The sequence below is a fragment of the Xenopus tropicalis genome, chromosome 2 (genome assembly GCF_000004195.4).
Source record: "Xenopus tropicalis strain Nigerian chromosome 2, UCB_Xtro_10.0, whole genome shotgun sequence".
Classification (NCBI taxonomy): Eukaryota; Metazoa; Chordata; class Amphibia; order Anura; family Pipidae; genus Xenopus; species Xenopus tropicalis.
In genome coordinates this window covers 19,605,990-19,630,912 of record NC_030678.2, presented here as the reverse complement: position 1 = coordinate 19,630,912, position 24,923 = coordinate 19,605,990, and the positions used below count along the sequence as shown (strand labels likewise).

General features: G+C 33.6%; 1 protein-coding gene across 5 annotated transcripts in view; it reads left to right on the top strand.

Moving 5' to 3' along the window:
• Positions 1 to 24,923, top strand: part of ncam2 (neural cell adhesion molecule 2) — a 178,706-nt gene that overhangs the window by 121,473 nt on the left and 32,310 nt on the right. For 4 of the 5 annotated variants that reach the window (XM_012956510.3, XM_012956509.3, XM_012956511.3 and 1 more), the window contains exons 7-16: positions 109 to 269; positions 3,298 to 3,443; positions 5,769 to 5,919; positions 7,700 to 7,887; positions 8,901 to 8,997; positions 11,445 to 11,618; positions 13,374 to 13,493; positions 15,843 to 15,964; positions 18,532 to 18,712; positions 22,798 to 23,002. In XM_012956510.3, the coding sequence (XP_012811964.1) occupies positions 109 to 269; positions 3,298 to 3,443; positions 5,769 to 5,919; positions 7,700 to 7,887; positions 8,901 to 8,997; positions 11,445 to 11,618; positions 13,374 to 13,493; positions 15,843 to 15,964; positions 18,532 to 18,712; positions 22,798 to 23,002 (1,545 nt within the window). 5 annotated transcript variants of the gene reach the window in all.

Genomic DNA, 24,923 nt, shown 5'->3' with positions numbered 1-24,923 from the left:
GCAAACTGGCTATTGCATGCCTACTTTGATGCCTGCCCAAAATATAGACTATTATAATGTATCTCCTCTAAAGGATATTAATTATTGTGATTATGATTTGCTCTTTAGGAATGGCAAGCTGGTTGAGGAAAATGAAAAGTATGATTTAAGAGAAGACAATACAGAACTCACTGTCAAAAACATTATAAGTACTGATTCCGGACTGTATGTATGTAGAGCAACAAATAAAGCAGGATTTACAGAAAAACAGTCTTTTCTACAAGTGTTTGGTAAGTCAGTGTATATTCTGCAATAATTCTGTGTCCTTAATAATAATAATAATAATAACAATCATAGTGTTAATGTATTGGTTTCCATTCATCCTGTGTGGTTACAAGGAGCTGATTGCTGTAGCGCCTATTTCCAATTACTAACAGAATAGATTATTATTTAATACTTTTGGTCATAGGAAATGCCTCTGAATATATTTCTGCAGAGCATAATGAATGTGACATAGTATTTACACACAATGAATTCACACCAATGCCTGGTTATTTTATCAAAATACAAGGATTTTGAAAATTGGGAAATCTGGAAATAGTGAACTGTGTATTGACAAAAAATGTCTAAATTATAGGTGGCCATATAATAAAAATGTAGGTAATCTTATGTACCTATGGAGCTAAAATAATTTCAAATGTAGAGTGTAAATTCATGTCTGTCTCTACCACCCCTGAGATTAATTTAATCTCCCATCTACAGACAAGCAGATACTTATATATTTCATCAGTTTTCCAAGTTCAACATTACAGAGTTTGGTATTTCCACCTTCAACTTGAAACAAATAGATGCTGAATTGTAGTAAAGATAATATGCTCTTGTATTTCTATCTCAGTAGTTACAATAATAAGCAACAACACAGAAGACACAAAATGTATTTCAAAAACAAAGTTACTGCCCAAGTCAAATTAATTCCTGGTATTTAAATTTTTTTTTCCCAAGCTTGTCTGCATTCAACTGTAAGTGAGCGATAATATCTAAGCTGGAAAGCAATCAGGACTTTATGCCAGATAACAACTGGTTCCAAATTAATTTTGCTAATTCCAAGTACTGGTTTTACACTGTGTTAGACAGTCACACATTTACTAGGTACAATTTTTAATAAACGGAGCATTACAACATTACAAATGTAATTTAAAGGCAACACCTGTATTGACTAAGATCTTAATCCTAGCAAGCTTCAGGATATTTCAATGACTTTTACAAGGTTTAAAAAAAAAAAAAAACTAACAAAAAAGTGTAATGATGTGTAAGTAGAGACAAACATATGGTGAGGGTGGCTATGCAGAAGTGATTTGGACATGGAATAAAATAATTAGAATGTATTAATATATCTCCTTAGGTTTGAAAGGTGACAAGAGGTTGGTCTAGAAATGTAGTTAATTATCTGAAACGCACAATTTTTTACAGTTGAAAAAATTCCAGAAATTTGAGAAATTGATAAAAATTTCAATGTCTGTTCACTTCCATGAATCCTATTTATTTTTCCCAATTATGAAGTTCTCTAGCAGCCATTTCAGGAGCATTGGTGCTCAGTCTTGGAAAACAATGTGTTTAAGTTTCACTTGAAACTGGGTGAAATAGAAAAAATACAGGAGCTGGGAGTCTGATTTTGATTGATAGGTTTAATATAGCTTTGGGGGATTCTCCATTAGCCTAGTAGAGTGAACCCCAATCAGTGGCTCATGAGCAACATGTTGCTCTCCAACCCATATGGTGGTGTTCTCAGTGGCCTCAAAGCAGGTGCCCATTTTTGAACTTCTGACTTGGAAGCAAGTTTTGGAGGCTTAAATGGCATGTGTACTGCCAAACAGAGCCTATAGTCTGCCAGTCTGCATTGGGCTACCAAATAACTAATCACAACCCTTATGGGTCAACCCCTAGGAATTTTTCATGCTCGTCTTCCTCCCCAACTATTTTTATATTTAAATGTTTCTCATGGGTTTGGGACCCCTGGTCTAGAAAGTGTATTAGAGTTCACTCTTTTAAAATCACCAAAAATCCTGTCTCTCTACAAGCAGAATTTGAGCCAAAGTCAGGTATTTTGTTAGATTTAGGTTGTGCTGGAATCAGTTATTTGAGTTATCTGCTAGAAAAGGGATGCTGCCAAAAGATATATTGGATCTAACTGTCAATCAAAATCTGACACCCGACCCCTGCATGAAGACTGAATGAAGAGAAACAGATATAGAGAGAGGGATAAAAAAATAAACTTGATTTAAGAAATAGTACAGAGTGTTTAACTGAAAGCTTTTTATTTTAGAGAGATGAAGCTTGTATTAGAGATGAAGCTTGTATTAAATTTTATTTTTGCAATAGTTCCCCCATTAAAAGAGCAGAAAAGGTAGAATGAATTCTTACTCTTAGCTAAGGCGATGTGAGTTAATTTCTCTTTCACTATCGCTTCTCCTTTTTCTCTCACTCAATTTCCTTTTCTGCACCACACCTAACAATTAAAAAAAGAATTATGGGTGATCAGCCCAACCTCCCAATAGGAAACCAAGCAACATGTTTCCATATTAATACTTGGTTCCTATGCTCTTCATGCACCACTCTTGGAGCACTCACCCAGCACCTGATCTGGGAACTAGCAATTATATTGTAGTGTCACCCACTGTGACCTACAGCACTTATATTTGCCTATTTGTGTCTGTAAGTTACCCTCCCATATAGATTGTAAGCTCTACGGGGCAGGGACCTCCTTCCTCTTGTGTCCTCGACTCTTATTGTAGCTGTATTTATCTTGTATTTATTGTTATACTTTGTATTTATCTATTATCTTAATAACCCCCTGTTTGTATTAATGTATTCTACTGTACAGCGCTGCGTACATAAGTAGCGCTTTATAAATAAAGATATACATACATACATACATACATACTCTTTAGCTATCTGAAAAGGGGGGATTGACGTAACAAGGATCCAAATGATACCTATAAACTATAGACAACAGAGGATCTTTTATATGCTAGTACACAGATTAGCAATTGGGGAGAAATGTATTCAGCAATTAAATATAGAACCACAAGGAATATCTTTAGTGACAATAATTATGTGATCCCTTTCTATCTCCTTTAATTTGCCTATAAAGGTTTATTATATTTTACAAGTGTTGCCATATAACTTTATAACATAATGAATAAAATGTATTGAACTATTTACTACTTGGAAGAATATTTCCCACTTCATGATTATAGGTGTGCTATGTGAACATCACTAAATAATTTTAGCAGTAAATGTAATTAATTTTCTTAACAGTGCAGCCTCATATTGTACAGCTACAAAATGAAACTACAATCGAGCACGGACACGTAACTCTTACATGCGAAGCTGAAGGAGAACCTATTCCTGAAATTACCTGGAAAAGATCCAGTGATGGAATGATTTTCTATGACGGTGACAAGGTGAGATTTTCTCTATTTGGTATGTGCTGGAGTACGGAGCAAATATGATTGCCTTTACCATTATGGAAGATGTGTGCAAATCTTCAGTCAAAAGAGATTTATAATACAAACACAAGAGACAAAGTCACTGAGCTGTGAAAACAACTTACTGTTCTTAAAACTTGGAAGACTATTTATGCCAGGGCAATAAATGCCCTTTAAGAGATTGCTTTTAATACATCCCTGCACATTACTTTGGTTTGTTCATTCGTTAAAAGTGAAAATGTCAGCCCCAAGAAGCAGTTTAGCACTTAGTAAAATTAGTTTCCTGACATCTTTGACACAGTTTATTAAATATCCGCAGCAAAACTCTCTCCTAAGTAAGTAGCGGTTCACAGAGGTGCAAGATATTCTCTTTCTAACTGTCACAGCGAGCATTGTTCCGTTTAAGTAATTTTTTAAGTTTATATCATCCTGCTTATTTCGCTTTCTTTAGGTTACCCGCAGCCCATTATTATATTTGTCTTATAAGATCATTTCTTTTATCCTTTTTCTGCTTTTAATATGTCTAAACCCTAAAAAGCCTTACATTAAAAAAAAAAATCATATTTATGTTAAGGGGGCTATTTTTTTTTAAGTTACTACTTTTTTAAGATTTACCATGCATCAAAATAACTAAAAATCCTAATCTGACAGTTTGCCAGCTAAAACATGCACAGATCATGTAGAAGTCAATGACAGATGTCCCTTCCCTGGAGGATCCATCATTTGCTTCGGAATTTTTAGAGGCTTTGGTTTTTCTCTGCAACAATTCGAAAAAATCGAGGTTTCAGTACCACAATTTGAAAAAGCCGTAGTTTTTGGACTTTTCTGTGACTTTTTCCCAAGCAAACTTTTTTAAGTTCAGACTTTTTAGGTTTATTTGGATTTTTAAAAAGAAAAAAATGAGGAATGTTTTCATTTTAGTAAATCTATCTGCCCCTAAATGTTAATGATAATTGTAAATGTAAGGGCAGATTTATCAAAATGTGAGTTTAGAGCCAATGACATAAATACTCAACAAAGTTCTCTCCATTCCTATTGGATTTTTAGAAGCATATTTATCAAATGGTTAGTTCTTTCACCCATTGATAAATGCAATTCTAAAAATCCCATAGGAATGAAGAGAATGAGGGTGAATTTTTATGTATTAAGATCTAAACTCACATTTTAATAAATCTGCCCCTTTTGGGATTTTTTTTTATCAATTTTCGATTTTGTGAATTGAGCTTGTTTTTTGAATTGCACGGTCACTTATTTATTAACAAGGAAAACTTGCATGAATAAAAAAATTTAATATATCAAATATTTCACATTTTAGTCAATGTGCCCATAGGACCATTTCAGGATAGGACAATTAACATTCCTGTATTTGCATTGCAAGTAGTGCCCAAACTAGAATTGAACTCATTGACCTCATTGTTACACAGCAGAATTGCTAACCACCAAGACACTGTTACTTCCCTCTCCAAGTGGCCAGGACTCAAAATATATTGAAACAAGCAGGACATTAATGATAATTTAGGAGTTTTATGTGCCTCTTTGGCCCTACCTGATGGAATGTTGTGGGAATGCTTAATTATCCAGAACATGATCATTAAGAGATATTTAAAATGTTGGGGGCCCTAGGTCATTTTTAATTCAGTTATTTTTAGGGGAATAGCTTTTATTGATTATCTGAATTCAAATGACTTTCATATCTGATCCCCCCCTTTCTGCACTTTTTAAATATATTCATTTATTTGAATAATATCCACCAGTACGTTTACTGTAGCTGCTAGTTATAGTAGTAGGAGGAAATGTAAAGTTGTGTTACTGCAGAGATCCCCAACCTTTTTTCCCCCTTGAGCCACATTCAAATGTAAAAAGAGTCAGGGAACAACACAAGCATGAAAAAGTTTCTGGGGGTGCCAAATATGGGCTATTTAGTAGGCCCTATATGGACTGGCAGACTACATGAGGCTCTGTTTGTCGGTTCATCTGGTTTTTATGCAACCAAATCGTTCCTCCAAGCCAAGAATTCAAAAATAAGAACCTGAGAGCCACTGAGAGCAACATCCATGGAGTTGGGGAGCAACATGTTGCTCACGAGCCACTAGTTGGGGAACACTATGCTACTGTTTATGGCAAAAATAAATTAGTATACCTCAAAAAGTATGTTTCAAAATGTATTTTGGCAAGTATTTTTATGTAATAATAATATAATTTACATTAACATATTGAAACTGTTGATTTAAACTAACATTTTTATGAATTGTGGCAAACCTACCCTCTTTTTGTCTTCACATATGACATTACCATTAATAGAGCCAAGATGGACGTATAGAAAGCACAGGACATCATGGAAAATCCTCCTTACATATTAAATCTGTGATGTTGTCTGATGCAGGGAGATATGACTGTGAAGCAGCAAGCAGAATTGGTGGCCATCAAAAAAGCATGTATTTAAATATTGAATGTAAGTTTTATGATATATATAAATATTTACTGAGTATGCCAATGCCCCCACTGATCACACCTGGCATTTTTCTATCTTAATATTTATCTTATAGCTGCTTAGATCTTCAAATTAATGTCAAATGTTGTATCCTTTTTAAATTGACAGCAGTTTGAGCTATTTTTGCTTTTTTTAATTTACAGAAAATAAACTGTTAAATCTAAAACTTTTGTCAGCTTTTACCCAACTGTAAGAATGATACAATTTTTAAATTAGCTTATGGACCCATCACCACTAGTTACGGTAATAGTCTCTGTTGTACTTGACTGTAGACCCAGCCACTTGTAAAGGGAGATCAAGTTTTTATGTCTTTTAGAGTAGTCAATATGTTTCAGAGTAGTCCATATATTATATTTGCATCAGACATATCCTGCAGTGTGTGTTTGTTAGCAATATACAGGTGTAAAATGACTAAACTTTTCATGACACAAGGAAAAAACTGCTTTACCTATTTGTGTCTCAATAGTATCTTGTGCCTATTGAGGTTATTGTCCATTCCATGATACTAAGGGGCACATTTACTAATCCACGAACGTCCGAAAAGCATCCGAATGCGTTTTTTCCGTAGCGATCAGTATTTTTGCGTTTTTTTCGTCACCGTCACAACTTTTTTGTGAATTGTCGCAACTTTTTCGTCGCCGTCTCGAAAAAATCGGATTGGTTTTTCCGCTGTTTACAATTGCTCAATACAAAAAAATTGCGACAGCAACGAAAAAGTTGTGCAAAATACGATAAAGTCGTGACGGCGACGAAAAAATCGCGCAAAATACTAAAAAAACACGATGGCGACGAAAAAGTCGCAAAATTTTCGTTTCCAATCCGATTTTTTCCCATTCGGGATTTGGATTCGTGGATTAGTAAATGTGCCCCTAAGTGACAGATAGGGATGGTTGGCAGGTAAAGTGCACTGGGTACATTGGGACATGTTTGGTTTCAGCTAGTCTTGCTTATGATTATGGCTATGGGTCAGGCCTATGGGTGGTTGCCTATGGGTCAGGCTATGCTCCAAAGCCAAAATATCTTTAAAATACAGCCTGACCCATAGGCAACCACCATGCATTACCAAAGAAGAATTGTCCTTTGTGGAAACACATTTATCTCTGTGTCTGAGGTTGATTGTAAGTTCATATTACAAAATGGCAGCACTCCCATTCAACAGCAGTAAAACTGCCTTTATTTCACATATGGCAAGATTAAAGCAACGTTTATAAGATTTTTAAGTGCCCACTATAAAATAAGAGATACAAAATACATTAAAATATTTAACATTAAACAAATCCATACCTATATCAATTGACATAATGCATAATCCTTATTTAATCTCTTGGGTATTAATGTTTCTAATTTTCTTATCCAGCATGCTTCTTATTTTAACAGCTTTTTAACTATGTTAAAAAGATGTTGTGGTACCTAAAACCCTGATTAAGCATCTGTGTACTGTACATTGTTAAATAGACATGTAACTGAATGTTGTTCTCCCTCAACCAATATCAGTGCAACATCATATACTTTTTTTAAATTAATATACTTATGGGCATATTGCACTATTAAAGCATGATTCATCACCACCCCTTATCTCCTGTATCTCATTTGTGCTTAGTCTTTGCCAACATCTTCATATTCTTAATCTGCTTTGTTTTCTTTTCCTACATCAGACTAATAACATTTTGAACAACTCCCTATTTTGTAACCTGTGCTTATTTATTATAATATGATAACTCATTGTATTAAAATTCTGTAGATGCACCGAAGTTCATATCAAATCAAACCATTTACTATTCTTGGGAAAATAACCCTATAAACATAAGTTGTGATGTGACGTCCAATCCGCCATCATCAATTTACTGGAGCAGAGACAAATTATTGTTGCCTGCACGAAATATAACAAACATAAAAACTTATAGAGATGGAAAAAGAATATTGCTAGAGGTAAGTTTGCACCACCCTCATGTTATGCAAATACACTGTATGGTATGAAAAGTTAAATGGAATTTAAGTTATACAAAGCAAAAGTTTACATATAAATATAAAAAAAAAATGTTATCTAAAAGATAGTGAGTTTGTGTAGACATGAATGGGAGTTTTTAAAAAAAAAAACTCAAGCTATTTTTCAAGTCAAGTCTATGAAATTCATTTTGAAATTTGGCTAACTCAAAAAAATTGGGGTAGAATGTGATTTCACTGTTTTTCATGTTTTTGAAATTTGAGTTTTTAAATAAATAGATAGAGAAGCAACGTGCGTAGAAGAAAAATTGTCATGCACATTTTTTGACACAAGACAATTTTTGTTGATGCAAGACATTCTTTCCGTTTCATTAATTTTTTGCCGTTTCGCAAATCTTGTGAACAATTCGTAAATTTTTCAGTGAAATGGGACAGATTCGCTCATCACTATCATCATCATTTTTGTAGAAAAAGATGTCAAAGAGTTATCTGCATCTTTTACTTTTAATAACAGTGCCCTTCAGCTTCTGTAATAAGTACTTGACTGTTAACACATTCATATAACCGTATTTTCAAACACATTTGGTACAAAGACACAGGGGCCCATTCATTAAAGCATGAATTTTGGGTGGTTAAAAGCACGATTGAAAAAAATTTGTAGTAACCACGATAATTTTTTTCTGGTCTTACAAAAATATTGTGGTTGCGATCCGAAAGTCACAATTTTTGAATCCGAACGATCGCAAATGGCGCAAAAACCTTTCTGGCTTTGAAACTTCAAAGCAGGATTTTAGAAGCCTTCCATAGAACTCAATGGCACTGTACAGATCTAACCACAAAAAAGTTTTTGGGGTCATTACAAAAAGTTCTATAAATAAGAAAAAATACGATTTTTTTTTCTGAAAAAAAAAAATTGTGCTTTCATAATTGGGCCCCATAGTGTTGACATCATGGTATGATGAAATTATATTTGTTTTTCTACTTTTTGTTTTATTCAGATAACACCATTATCAGACAATGATTTTGGGCGTTACAACTGCACAGCTATAAATTCAATAGGATCAAGAATTCAGGAATACATACTTACTCTAGCTGGTAAGTACAGTAAAATTATACTGCATAATCAACTTGGAATTTTAAATTTAAGCTTCTTTTATAACAAACATTTGTCTACAAATATTTGCTTGAAATATGTAATGCAGTGGGGTAATTGATTTTCACTTAATTTCCTCTGATAATTTGATGTCTAGAAATGTGCGCAGGATAAGGGATATTTTTTTGACTGATAAAAATTAGAGACATCAACAGCAGCTATGAACTTTTTATCAAGGGAAATTGTGATGGCGGATATACTAAATAATATTAAAATTGTTTTGATACAACATATTATTTCTGACAATAAATATTATAATAATAAAAATAAAGGATAAAGATAATGGAAAATGTTATAAATAAAATAATACTATACAACACCGCTAGTAAAAAAAAAAAAAAAAGACTTTGATTTAATTAAAGCCACCAGTATTAAATTAAAAAGAGTATAGTTAAACTTCATTTTCATAACAACAGTCAGACTGAACATGTTTTAAACTACAAGCACAACTGTCAGATAATAAAATGTAATAAGGTTTATAACAAAATTAAACTTACAATGAGGTAAAACTATAGAAATGCCAAAAAAATTGCATCTGTGTATTTACCATTACTGTAAGAGAAAAAAGTAAGCATACAGCTGAAATTTGATTTGAAAGTCTTGCAGTCCATCTTGCTGGACTACCATTCTCTACCTGCAATGTTCAGTAGCAAAACTTCAACCTTTGTAAATCTGACAACAATGAATTTACTATGCATTGTAATGTTTAAAGGAACAGTAACACCAAAAAATGAAAGTGTATAAAAGTAACTAAAATATAATGTGCTGCTGCCCTGCACTGGTAAAAGTTGTGTGTTTACTTCAGAAAGTCTACTATGAGTTATATAAATAAGCTGCTATGTAGCCATGGAGGCAGCCATTAAAAGGAGAAAAGGCACAGGCACATAGCAGGTAACAGATAAAACACTATTGTATTCTACAGAACTTATCTGTTATCTGCTATGTAACCTGTGCCTTTTCTCCTTTTTTCCAGCTTGAATGGCTGCCCCCGTGGCTACACAGCAGCTTATTATATAAATTATAGTAGTGTTACTGTAGCAAACACACCAGTTTTACCAGTGCAGGGCAACAGTGCATTATATTTTTATTACTTTAAAGCTCTTTCATTTTTTGGTGTTACTGTTCCTTTAAGTTCTATTTTAATTGCACATATGAGGTAGTGAGAGGGTGTACTAATATTGCCTTACCCTTCAGGCCTGCCCTCTGGGGCAAAAGTTGTTCTTATTTAAGAAAGCCTGCTTAGATAAAAAATATGTCAACTCACAAGGTTTTTTCCCCCATAAACCCTGCATAAGTTCCTTAACTCACAAGGGGTATCCATAGGGGTCCATTTACTATCTATCAGATTTTTTTTTTCTTGATTCAGATTTTTAGTGCTAAAAGACGTAGAAAAAAAGTTTTCAAGATGTGTCCAAGGGGCTAAAAGTCTCAATCTGACCATTTGCCAGATAAAACATTCTGAGATCATGTAGAAGTCAATGTATGTATGTATGTATATCTTTATAAAGCGATATTTATGTACATAGAGCTGTACGGTAGAATTGATTAATACAAATGGGGGGTTATTAAAATAATAATAGATAAATACTAAGTATAACAATAAATACAAATAAATACAAGGTACAGTTGCAAGATAAGATAAGCATCAAAGAGACAAGAGGATAGAGGTCCCTCCCCTGTGGAGCTTACAATCTAAATGGGAGGGTAACTTACTGACACAAATAGGCAAATATACATGAGTGCTGTAGGTTACAGTGGGTGACACTGCAATATAAGGTCAGGTGCTATGCGAGTGCTCCAAAAGGTAGTCATTAAGTTCAGTTTTAATGGCAGATGTTCCTTCCCTTTCCTTGAGGAGCTTTCTTTTCTCTCAAAACTTTAGAGGTTTCTAATTTTTTACGCTGTTTTTTTGTGCAACAGTTCCATAAAGTAGAGGTTTTGGTGCGACAACACGAAAAATTTGCAGTGACAATTCCAAAAAATTGCTCTTTTTCTTGCACAGATTTTTCATATTGTATCATATGATGTCAGTGAAGTGAATGTCAGACATTCGAGGAAATGAGTTTAGTCAAATTTTAAAATTAAAAAAACAAAAGAGAAAAAAATGCCCCTTGATACCTTGAGAGGAGAGGCTCGAGCAATCATAAATTGGTCCCTTATTATTGCATATTGATTTTATTTTTATCCATTTATTACTTTTTTGATCATTGCTATTCTCATAAAAATACTATAAAACTCATATACTGTACAATTTGTGGTATATTTTGTCATCCCCAATAATTGTCTTGACTTATAATTACTCATATTTAATTATGTTAGGCTATGTTTAAAAGGTTATTTTTAGAAATTGACTTACATTTATTACATTCAATTTAAATTCTTTTTTTAGATGTGCCTTCCAGTCCCTATGGCTTGCGAGTTATAGAGCTTTCACAAACTTATGCCAAAGTGTTTTTCAACAAACCAGACTCACATGGAGGTGTGCCCATTCACCATTATCAAATGGATTTCAAGGAAGTATCATCAGAAATATGGAAGGTTGTCCGATCTCATGGAACACAGAGTAAGTAACAAAAATAATACAATTATATACTGAATATTAAAGTCCATTGATGAAGATTTGAGTTCACCAACAAATTATAAATCTATGCAGGATTTTTTTTAACTGCACACTAATGTCAAATTTACATCTATATTTTATTTCTGGGTATATTATCCTTTGTCATGACATAACATAGATTATATTTAAACCAATGTCTTTGTAGTGCAAGGGAGCAATTATATGTATAATACCATTATACAGGTATAGGACCCATTATCCAGAATGCTCGGGACCAAGGGTATTCCGGATAAGGGGTCTTTCCGTAATTTGGATCTTAATACCTTAAATCTACTAAAAAATCAATAAAACATTAATTAAACCCAATAGGATTGTTTTGCATCCAATAAGGATTAATTATATCTTATTTGTAATCAATTACAAGGTTCTGTTTTATTTCTACATAGAAAAAGGAAATCAGTTTTAAAATTCTGAATTATTTGATTAAAATGGAGTCTATGGGAGACAGGCATTCCGTAATTCGGAGCTTTCTGGATAAGGGGTTTCCGGATAAGGGGTCCGATACCTGTACTATGTATAATGTGCTTTAGAAGCACATTTATCAATGGGTAAAAGTCAAAACTCACTATTTATAAATATATTTCTAAAAATCCCATATGAATGAATAAAATGTGGGTGAGTTTTATGTAATGAGCTCTAAACTCACATTTTGATAAATCTACCCACAAAACTTCCCCATTCTAAAGAACACTTAGCAACTGTATAATCATTTGTTTTAAGGGTCTGCATTAAACATTTTTGGGCAGATGCTGAAAACATTGTTGGAGGGGTGTATTTAATCATTCCAGTGGATTTTATATATACTGTAGAAAGCATTTGGCAATATGGTGCAAGGCGGACTATGTCTCAGATTAGCCCTAGGCCACATCAAGGGAAATTGAGCCATACTTAGTTCCCAGGTTATGGTCATAGGTGTAATCTGGGTTGTTGACCTATGGCTTCTCTAATATAATCCCATAAAGGCTTAATAAATACAATTATTAATCATTGTGCTTCAATAAGCACTGTTGCCATTTACATTCTTTTTTTTTACTTTTAGAAAAGTGATCAGAGGCTAAATTGTAGTATAAATAAGTAGAAAAGAGGCAATCTATGAATGATAGCTAAGAAAACTTAGGCATTTGTGGCCAAAAAAAATTTGTTCTCTAACCTTTTCAGGCCTGTTTTCTGTATTTGTTGTATGTTTTCCAAATGTAATAACCAGTTCACTTTCTAATTTAACTTGCAATTATAATTATGATAGCTTTTCATAATTAGATAATAAAATATAAAAAGTTATAGCAAGGCACTGTTTTGTTGGGTAAATAACATACAACAATTTCTAAATGACTTATATGGTTATTAATAAATACGATATGGTCATTAAATCTGTTCACTTATAAAAGTGCATATTCTGACTATCTGGCAAATGTCACACTGTTTACTTTTCCCTTGCTTAATTATATCTAGTTAATTATGATCTCTGTGATACTGTAAGCCAATTATAGTTTTCTTTACATAAGACTCAGACTTTCCTTTGAGGAATGAGAAGTCAATAAAATAAAATTAAAGAGATATTGTTGACATTAATTTTGTTTACGATTAGAAAATCTAGGATTATATTTTACATATTAATGAAATAGTCAATTAGGAAATTTTGAATTACACGCTATTAGAACATCATTGCTTTAATTATTCACTTATTTTATTGTGCAACAGCAATAATTGTCCTTGGAAACCTAGACGCAAATACAACGTATGAAGTCAAAGTTGCTGCTGTAAATGGAAAAGGAAAAGGAGAGTATAGTAAAACGGAAATATTCCAGACACTCCCTGTTCGTAAGTAGTTTTCTTTATTACTCTGGGTCTTATTTGATTCATTTATTGTGCCTGTTATGAAATGTGATTGTCTATTTACTAGGTGCCTGAGCTACCTCATTAACTAACAATTATATCCAAGAGATTGATATCCTTATTTTCATTAAGGCTAGGGGAGGCTAAGCCTCCCCAAACCTGCTTGGCACCTTAAAATAAAAAACCTCACTAGAACCTTTAACATTGGGGAAACCTTGCATTCCTCTTTCGTGCAAGCTCCGGTCCTGTTGTACTCAGCTGTGCTCTGATTGGATCTTTCTTCTTGTGGCTTCTCCAATCAGAGCACAGCTATCTTGACAGACTGTAAAATTGATCAATGCACAGATGTATGCAGGGCATTAGGCTGTAAACTGTACCTAAGAACCTCACCAACTCTTTTGCTGCAAATTTCATCCCACAGATACTATACTGTATATGTTCTAAAGGTTGAATCACTAGCTGAAATGAAATACCTTTTTTGTCACCTGGCATCTATAATATCCCTATCACCCTTGCTCCAGTCCTAGAATAACTCTTTCCCTCTGAAAAAAAAAGCGAATTGCGCTTTTATATACTGTATTTGTTGTTATACTGTTGGTATACTTTTATCACTGTTTTGTTCATTTCTAGTTAGTTACAGTGGAGCCCTCATGAGGCTTCATAGCTGGCATCAGTGCCCACTACTTCTCACTGCATATAATGAGCTGGTTTTGTAAATATAGACTGCATTTCCCTGTATATAATGTGCATGGGATGTCAGTACCTACTGCCTTTCCTGCTATAAAACTAACTAAAACACATTTACGCTAACTTATCACAAACACAAATGGATGGAGAACCCCTCACAGTGCATGTATTAATACTTTTGCATTCTAAACATTTTATGGTGAAAAAAGCACTCCCAGCTGCACTTATGCACAGTATCACTGAAAGTCAATTGAGGGGTTCATTTTTTACATTGTGACTTGTGTATTTAAGGATGTTGTGTAATTTTCATATTAGATGCAATCTGGTTACAACAGATGCCAGCTTTGACCAAGGGTAGTTTGAAATTCAATCCCTTTTGTCCTCAATTGTATTTTCCCAAATTGCATTGTCCAATCTGCCTCAGGAATCCATGGGCAATGCCTTAAAATTAACTTAATGGTCATTGACCAATCAGAACTTGACACATGAACCAACTATATACTAAAATGGCAGAAGAAGTACAGTATGATGGTGATGTTGCATGCATAATTGAATCTCTAAATGGCTCTGTACACAAAAATGCAGTTCATTGCATTCTATCCTAACATCGTGTAGAGTCAACCTGGAGAAAAAGAGTAGGACATTCAAAATGGTGGGAAATGTAGTATAAGATTGTCTACCTTGGAGTTCCCATATAAGGCAGTTTGTGTTGGAGTAGCAGCAAAGAGAAGAGTGTCTAATTTCCCTGATAAGATTTAGTAGGTGTTTGTCATAATACTATATCTGGGTGTCCCTACAATAATTGAAATAAAATAGAGTGGAGTTTAGCACTTAAGTATTAAGCCTGTGGGCCCATCAGTTGGTAGCGCTAAAGTCAGCAAGTTATTGCAGTGATGGGTGAATCTGTGCCGCCTCACTTGATCTAAATGTGTGCAAAATATTGATAATTCCTGAAATCCATTAAATTCAATGGGCATTTTTTTTCCTGTGCACAATACACTGTAGTCTATGGGCATTTCTCATCAATAGTGGAGATAAATAAGTCTTATTTTAATCGCAGCTACTTTTTCTAGCATACTGTATATACTCGAGTATAAGCCTAGTTTTTCAGCACCCAAAATGTGCTGAAAAAGTTGCCCTCGGCTTATACTCGAGTTGGGTGCCATGGGTCCCTCCAGACTAGCACCCTCTGTCCTTTGTGTGCAAATTAGGCCCCCCGCAACCAGACCCTCCAGTGCCCTGGCCCACTCCCATATTCATCTTCATCTCCCATCCTCACCTGTCCCATTCTGCACTATAAATTGCACTTTATATTCTATATAAACCACAGTTTTGAACAATTTTAACTCTTTGTGTTTTAGCTTGGTTGCTGATTGAGCTAAAGGGTTAGTACTCTTAAGGTATCATTGTTGATACCATATAATTTCCCACTCTAGGCTTATACTCGAGTCAATAGGTTTTTCCAGTTTTCTTAGGTAAAATTAGGTACCTCGGCTTATATTCGGATCGGCTTATACTCGAGTATATACAGTAAGTTAAAATAGAAGTGGCTGGGACTAAATGCCCGTGAATTTTTGCCCCATGTGCCTTCACCCTTAATGCATTAAAGTTTACTATTGTGCTGACAATAAATATTGTGTCGTGTAGGTGAACCAAGTCCACCATCAATTCATGGACAACCAGGTGGAGGGAAAAGTTTTAAGTTGAGCATTACAAAACAGGATGATGGAGGAGCACCAATTCTGAACTATGTTGTAAAGTATCGAAGTGTAAGTATTTGTGATTACAGATTCAAGATTAGCAGATCTGTCTCATATTGCTTCTCCGAAAAATTTATGAAAAACAGTGAAAAAAAACGCAAAATGGCAAAAAATCATGAAATACGAAAAAATCACAAAATATGGAAAATGTTGCACATTAAAAATATATCATCACTATTTAAAATATTTTTTGTGAAATCTGCTGTTTATTGCATAAGACTTGAAAAAAAACCCCAGTACATTCCTACATCAGAATGCACCATTTATAAGAGACGCACAGACTATTCTGTGTATATCTTGTAGCAAATACTCAAAATATTTTTGTGAAATCTGCTGTTTATTGCATAAGACTTAAAAAAAAGTGTATTCCTACATCAGAATGCACCATTTATAACTCATAGAGACACACAGGCTATTCTGTGTATATCTTGTAGCATCCACAACCCCACCGCCATTTTTCTCTGAACTCATGCTGCCCAGTTGTTGACCTCCACATGGGAAACTGGATTGCCTCTATGTGTGTCAGATTGCATCCCTCAACATGCGGGACAAATTTCCTGCCTCCATATGTATGCCAGATTGGCTGCCTCCAAAAGTGATGCCAGAATGAGTCCTACCCTCATTCTGGAATAAACAACAGTGCCTCTTCCCCTAGCTGCATCTCAAAATAGTGTTATGGAACTGCAATATTGGAAGAAAGACAAGGGAGAAGAGAAAGGTGAACTGGGGCAAAAAGGGTGGGATAATGAAGACTAAATGGTTTTGGGGAAGAAATCAGGGAAGCTAAGGGAAATGGAGATAGCAAAAGGAAGAGCAGGAAGTTGTAATGGGGAGGAGAACAAAATAGAGGAAGCCCTCCACATACACATGACATGACTATTCTTGTCAAGCCACCCACACCAACAGAAAAGATGCCTACTCTGATTCATATTTCAAAATGTAGGGCATCAGTACTGGGGGCAGCCCTTGGGTACCTTTATGGTAAATAAAACTTTTTTCAATTTATTTTCCTGCTGGTAGCAGGTACTGATATTTACTATGAAATCTGGAGGCAAAGGTGGAGGGGTACCTATCATGGCACTGTTTGTGGAAGTGACATCACATGCATGGTATGTCATGATGTCACTTCCTATTGTCACTGCTATTGTTGACTGGTAGCATTTGTATTATATCTATTGTTTTATGTAAAAAAGGAAGATTATTGGTTATTTTAGGAAATAATTTTGTTACATAATAATAATAATTTTTGTTGGTGTATTATGCCATCTATACATTTCATACTTATTTCCAAAAGTTGTAGCAGAATAAGGTATTAAAGCTTTAAACCAGAGTTCTGTATAGTTTCACTTTTAATTTATATACTGTTAAATTAACAGGAATGGCAAATGTATTTTTTATAATTTATAAATTATTAATAATATTTAAATTGTTAAATTTGGCAGTGGCTGCTTTTAACAAATGTAATAAAAGACTTTTATATACACTGCGACATTTATTATTATAAAATATATTTTAGTCCATTTGAGACGTCCATCTTGTACTGTTAAATTATAGACCTATTTTCAGGTGTACTTTATGATAAGAACAGCATGCAAAGAAGGCATTGATACAATAAGAGCTAGTTATCAGTAAAACTGGCCCATTTGTCTTTGCCAAATTTTTTGTGAAATAGCAAAATAAATGCATTCGAAACATTTTTGCCACTCACATAAACACAAGTTGTACCATAAATACTCAAAATATTTTTGTGAAATCTGCTGTTTATTGCATAAGACTTAAAAAAAAGTGTATTCCTACATCAGAATGCACCATTTATAACTCATAGAGACACACAGGCTATTCTGTGTATATCTTGTAGCATCCACAACCCCACCGCCATTTTTCTCTGAACTCATGCTGCCCAGTTGTTGACCTCCACATGGGAAACTGGATTGCCTCTATGTGTGTCAGATTGCATCCCTCAACATGCGGGACAAATTTCCTGCCTCCATATGTATGCCAGATGCATTCGAAACATTGTATGCCAGATGCATTCGAAACATTTTTGCCACTCACATAAACACAAGTTGTACCATAAATCTGTACCATGTGAAAAAAATTCACTAATCCCTATTAAGAACTTGCAGATATCAAAAAGGTCCGAAAAGGGGTGGACAGTTCTTAAGACCCTGCTGTTAATAATAGATTTGTGAGGATTTTTTTTCATATTCATAACTCAAAAGTGCATCAGTGTAATCTAATTTGTAACAGTTAATTTGATTAATATTGATACTTCCAATCATTTGACTTTATTCATACATATTATTCATCAAGTATATTACTGTCAACGATAAATTGTTAATTTGCGGAGATAATCAAAATGGAAAAAAATCTTTTATTCTGCTTCCCAAAATATAAATTTATACATTTTTCTAAAAATACAATTCCACTAGTTTGCTTTATCCATTCTCATATGTAAAATGGATAAAGTTTCTAGTCACTGCTATAATTTGCAGAATCTCACAGAATAATTATTTCTTAAATGTAATTGTTTAAAAATTATAATTTTATTCCAGTGAGTTCTTAATTTATTACAGAAAGACAAAGAAGACCAGTGGCTTGAAAAAAAGTTTCTTGGCAATAAAGATTACATCATATTAGACCATCTACAGTGGAATGTGGGATATGAGGTTCACATTATAGCTACTAATAGACTTGGTCACTCTGAGCCAACAGTGTTTGAATTCCTCATGCCACCAAAACCTAATATAATTGCAGGTGAGTTTCTAATTAATGTTGTATTCACAGCTGTTTGAAAAGATTTAGTTATTAGTCTCAATATTAAAATGTAATTTGCTTTTAAAGGAAAACTATACCCCTTTCCCAGAATGAATATTAAACCAACAGATAGTTTATATCATATTAAGCAGACTAGAATATATAATTCAATAAATATTGCCCTTTTATATATTTTACCTTGAGCCGCCATTTAGTGATGGGCTGTGTGCTCCCTCAGAGATCAGCTGACAGGTAGTGATAAGTGAATCTGTCCTATTTGGCTTCGCCATAAAATTTGTGAAACGGCAAGAACATTCGTGAAACGGCGAAAAATTTGTGAAACAGATTTTTCCACGCCAGATTTTCACAGAGGTTGTCATGAAGGTGTATCGCAAAACAAGTCGCCAATGCAGAAATTCACTGCGAATCCATGCCTGGTGAAAAAATTAACTCATCACTACTGACAGGAAATAATACAGCTCTAACTGTAACAGAAAGTAGTACAAAACATCGAATGAATATTAAACCAACAGATAGCCTATATCATATTAAGCTGTCTGGAATATAGATTTCAATAAATATTTCCCTTTTATATATTTTACCTTGAGCCGCCCCTGTGTGATGGTCTGTGTGTTCCTTCAGAGATCACCTGACAGGAAATAATGCAGCTCTAACTATAACAGGAAGTAGTATACTGTAGGTGCAAAACACAGAACTCATTAATTTTCTGATTTGACCAAGCATGTACCTGTGCTCTTCACTGTAAAAATAAATGTATAATCCCAGATACCCTTAGCAAGGGAAATGGTAATTTTCTATTAATTATTATCCAGTGGCAAATACTAATGCGAAAGTGTATTATTTATTAAAATAGTTTATATAGCTGAAGCAGGGTTTTAAATATGAGCTGAATATATAGGTGATACATTTTATAGAGACCTACTTTGTTTTGGGGTATAGTGTTTCTTTAGGTATATTAGTGCATAAATAAAGAAATGTTTGTATTTATGTATGAACAGATGATATAGGGTAAAATGGTATATAAAGCATCCTATCATAAATATGCAGGTTACATTTATTTTTTTTAACAATGCAAATAGCTCATGGTCAGATTTGAATCCCCTTTGTACTTGTTATCTATATTACCACGCCTGCTGCACAATTTTAGTAGCAATTTCAGTGCAAGTTTCTGATTTTTTTTTACCCACAATGCATAGTGCTACAAATAAAAAAAAGTAGTACAGGTATCAGATCCATTATCCGGAAACCCATTATCCACAAATTTCCAATTTACGGAAAGGAAGTCCCCCATAGACTCCATTATAAGCAAATCATTTCTTTTTCTCTGTAATAACAAAACAGTACCTGTACTTGATCCCAACTAAGATATAATTACCCCTTATTGGGGGCAGAACAGCCCTATTGGGTTTATTTAATGGTTAAATGATTCCCTTTTCTCTGTAATAATAAAACAGTACCTGTACTTGATCCCAACTAAGATATAATTACCCCTTATTGGGGGCAGAACAGCCCTATTGGGTTTATTTAATGGTTAAATGATTCCCTTTTCTCTGTAATAATAAAACAGTACCTGTACTTGATCCCAACTAAGATATAATTACCCCTTATTGGGGGCAGAACAGCCCTATTGGGTTTATTTAATGGTTAAATGATTTCCTTTTCTCTGTAATAATAAAACAGTACCTGTACTTGATCCCAACTAAGATATAATTACCCCTTATTGGGGGCAGAACAGCCCTATTGGGTTTTTTAATGGTTAAATGATTCCCTTTTCTCTGTAATAATAAAACAGTACCTGTACTTGATCCCAACTAAGATACAATTAATCCTTATTGGAAGCAAAACAATCCTATTGGGTTTATTTAGTTTTTAAATAACCTTTGAGTAGACTTAAGTTATGGAGATCCAAATTATGGAAAGAGCCCTTATCCGGTAAACCCCAGGTCCCGAGCACCTGTACAGGTATGGGATCCATTATCTGAAAACCCATTATCCAGAAAAATCCAAATTACGGAAAGACTGTTACTCTTAGGGGCTGATTTACTAACCCACGAATCCGACCCGAATTGGAAAAGTTCCGACTTGAAAACGAACACTTTGCGACTTTTTCGTATGTTTTGCGATTTTTTCGGATTCTTTACGAATTTTTCGTTACCAATACGATTTTTGCATAAAAACGCGAGTTTTTCGTATCCATTACGAAAGTTGCGTAAAAAGTTGCGCATTTTTCGTAGCGTTAAAACTTACGCGAAAAATGCGCAACTTTTTACGCAACTTTCGTAAAGGATACGAAAACTCGCGTTTTTACGCAAAAATCGTATTGGTAACGAAAAATTTGTAAAGAATCCAAAAAAATCGCAAAACATACGAAAAAATCGCAAAATACCGATCATTACGAAAAAAACGCAATCGGACTCCATTCGACCCGTTCGTGGGTAAGTAAATCAGCCCCATAGACTTGATTTAAATCAAATAATTCTGATTTTTAAAATGGATTTCCTTTTTTTTATGTAGTAATAAAACAGAACATTGTATTTGATCCCAATTAATTCTTATTGGATGCAAACTAATCCTATTGGGTTTAAATAATGTTTTATTGATTTTTTTATAGACTTAAAATATGGAGATTCAAATTACAGAAAGACCCCTTATAAGGAATACCCTTGGTGGTCCCAAGCATTCTGGATAACGGGTCCTATACCTGTACTATTAAACTCAAATTACTTTAATTTCATTAAATGTTTGAAATATGGAAGAAGATAATAGGATGTCTCACATTTACTTGACCATATAAATGACCTACTAGATAATGCATATTTGTTATATCTGCTTTCTGGGATACTATTTAGTATATTTTGAATTTACTAAGGGGGTCATTTATCAAAAATCAAGTTGGCTTTATTGCTTGATTCGAGAAAAGACATGGCAAAAAATGTGAACACAACAAAAAAGGGTTGAGTGTTCTCTGAAACACCAAACATCTAACTGATTAAGGAAAAAATTAGAAAAGTCGCCAGAAAAATGGTTAGTAAAAGTTGACGAGTTTCTACAGAAGGCAATGCAAATTGTCTCAAGCACATTTATTTTCCCAGTTTATTAAAGATTTCAACCCTATTGACAATAAATAGATCAATGATTGTCGCTTTTATGTGTTTTTTCCTGCAAAAAATTGCTCACATTCTACCCATCATTTTCAGTCTGCAAATTTTTGAATTAATTTTTAAAACTGGAATTGGAATATAGCTAGAATATTGCTAAAGTTTTGCTAAAACATCTTCTTCTGCATCAACTTTTCTGTATGAACTTGCCAGCTTTTAAATGCTGTATTGTTTTATGTGCATTTTCATTAACGCAAATTCAATTGTGTGATTTTTGCCACACAAAAAAATTACATTACGCTAAAAAGTTGAATTTGAATGTTGATACAACTGCCCCAAGGATGATATTTTCTGGACATAAATATAGAAAACATTCCTAGAAGAATTACTTGTTGGATATAGTTGATGCAGAATCCATCTGATTATATTTCAAAGCCACCACTGTTTAATACAAAATAACACCATACTTTTCACCATAAAAATAAAGTGAGAATTTTGAAAAAAATTAAACAAGCACTGGGTAGTCCCACAACAAACTGGGTGTCTATCAGACCTCATTTTAGTGGGTAAAAATAACCCCTCCATTACAATATGCTTGTAATAAGCAATAACCAAGAATATGCAAAGAGATTTCTAAGGACCCCCATTGTGCCCTACATAATGTAGTGGACTATAGGTGCTAAAAAAGTGGTCTAGTACATATCTATTTACCCTTGCCAAAAACCTAAAATGAGGCCTAACCTGCAGGAGAAAATGTATTTTGCTGTACCTGCCAAATTACCCATAGAGCCTAATCATCTAAAGTATCTCTACATGTTTCAAAATCCATAGGGGCACTAAACCAAAAGCCTTTTATTTTAAAATCAATAGATGGAAATACAATTATATAATATTTTATTTCTGTTATAATTGGACATAGAGATAAGATTGACTTGTAACACATTGCATAAATACTTTCTCTTAAAGATACACTTTTCAGCGGACTTGGAGTTGGTGCAGTTATTGGTTTGGCAGTGGCTGCACTTCTACTTGTTTTAGTTGTGACAGATGTCAGTTGCTTTTTTATAAGGCAATGTGGCCTACTAATGTGTATAACTAGAAGAATTTGTGGAAAGAAAAGTGGCTCCAGTGGAAAAAGCAAAGAACTGGAAGAAGGAAAAGCTGCCTACTTGTGAGTAAAATATATTTTAGTGAAATTCTATATATATATATATATATATATATTATAAAATACTGTTAAATTAATTTATTATTAAAGATTTATGTAATATATGTTACTCACCATACTGTAATTGTGAATACTTCACTCATTCTTTTTCTTCTACCTATCTATCTATCTATCTATCTATCTATCTATCTATCTATCTATCTATCTATCTATCATCTATCTAATTATCTATCTGTCTAATCTATCTCTCTACTTAAATATGATATACATTTGGCTATCCATCCATCTATCTATCAATCAATCGATCATCTATCAACTTTATCATCAAATCAGCAGTTATTAATTTTAAAATTAATTTCCGTTTATGTGTTGCCAAACTGATGGCATTGCTACAATACATAATGTAATAACATGAAATTTTAGTGTAAACATTTATAGAATTCTGTGTTTTTTTTCTGAGCTAATTTTGTGGCATTGTGCAGATTTTTTAAATATATTATTATTTTTCTATAGAAATTAAGGAAAATCTGTAAAATATATGTAAAATATGTAAGAAATAGTCTACCTGATGCATTTATCTTTATTTTGCAATACAAACAAGGGGCAAGATTTCAATTTCTTTCCTTTGGTAACACATTTTTGTAAGCTGAAAACTTTAATTGCAGTGCCCCAGACATCATTTGTTTGGTCTGTATTCAAATATCATTTATTGATTTGTATGCTTAAGGGCTATGAGATAAGTTTCATAAATAAAACACAATTCACCTAAAAATGTAATGTGTCCTTCCTAGTGATTTTTTTTCTTTCATGTTTGCATTTGCGCACAACAATATTGTGCACTGTTATTGTGTCTGTATATGGTTTATTGACCTAAAATGGCTTTTATTTATGACCTTGCAGAATAAAAAAAGAAATCACAGGTTGGGTTGTTTAAAATGATAATTTCCAAAGTTATTATTTTGGATGTATTTGTCAGCATGCAAATAAAGTACTGTATTCTATAAAATGAGATTCCATAGGTCATAGAAGTGAGAATCTAAAATGGAGTAAATGGATGGGCATTAGAATTATTTATGGATCATTTTGTGGGGCAGATGTGTATATTAAAACTAGTGGATTGTCCCTTTAGGCATATACAGGTATCGGACCCCTTATCCGGAAACCCATTATCCAGAAAGCTCTGAATTACGGAAAGCCTGTCTCCCATAGACTCCATTATAATCAAATAATTAGGATTTTTAAAATTGATTTCCTTTTTCTCTGTAATAATAAAACTGTACCTTGTATTTGATCCCAACTAAGATATAATTAATCCTTACTGGATGCAAAACAACCCTATTGGATTTAATTAATGTTTTATTGATTTTTTAGTAGACTTAAGGTATGAAGATCCAAATTACGGAAAGAACCCTTATCCGGAATACCCTTGGTCCCGAGCATTCTGGATAACGGGTCCTATACCTGTACAAGGAATTGCCATTACTTTTAGTATGTTAATATAGCATTGATGGGTGCAGCCTCCTTTATCTTAATATCAACATGCGCTCACCCCATATAGGAAAAAAAGAATCCAGAACCTCAACAAAAACTTATTTTGTACACTACTTCACATCAAAGCAGTAGAAAAATAAGTTTTAACAAGTGAAAGATTACTGGGAATCCCTCAGAAATGCCCAATTTTCATAAACTTGTCACATAGTTATAGTGAATCTCTTTGATTATAAGTATGGTAAAATATATACATTTCATGATGCATTGTATCGTTTTTTGGTTTTTTTTTTCATAAAACATTATGGCATTGAAACTACACTTTAACTTGAGCTGTATGTGAAATATTAGTCAGTACAGGTATGGGATCTATTATCCAGAAAGCTCCAAATTACTAAATAATAAAACAGTGCCTTTTACCTGATCACAACTAAGA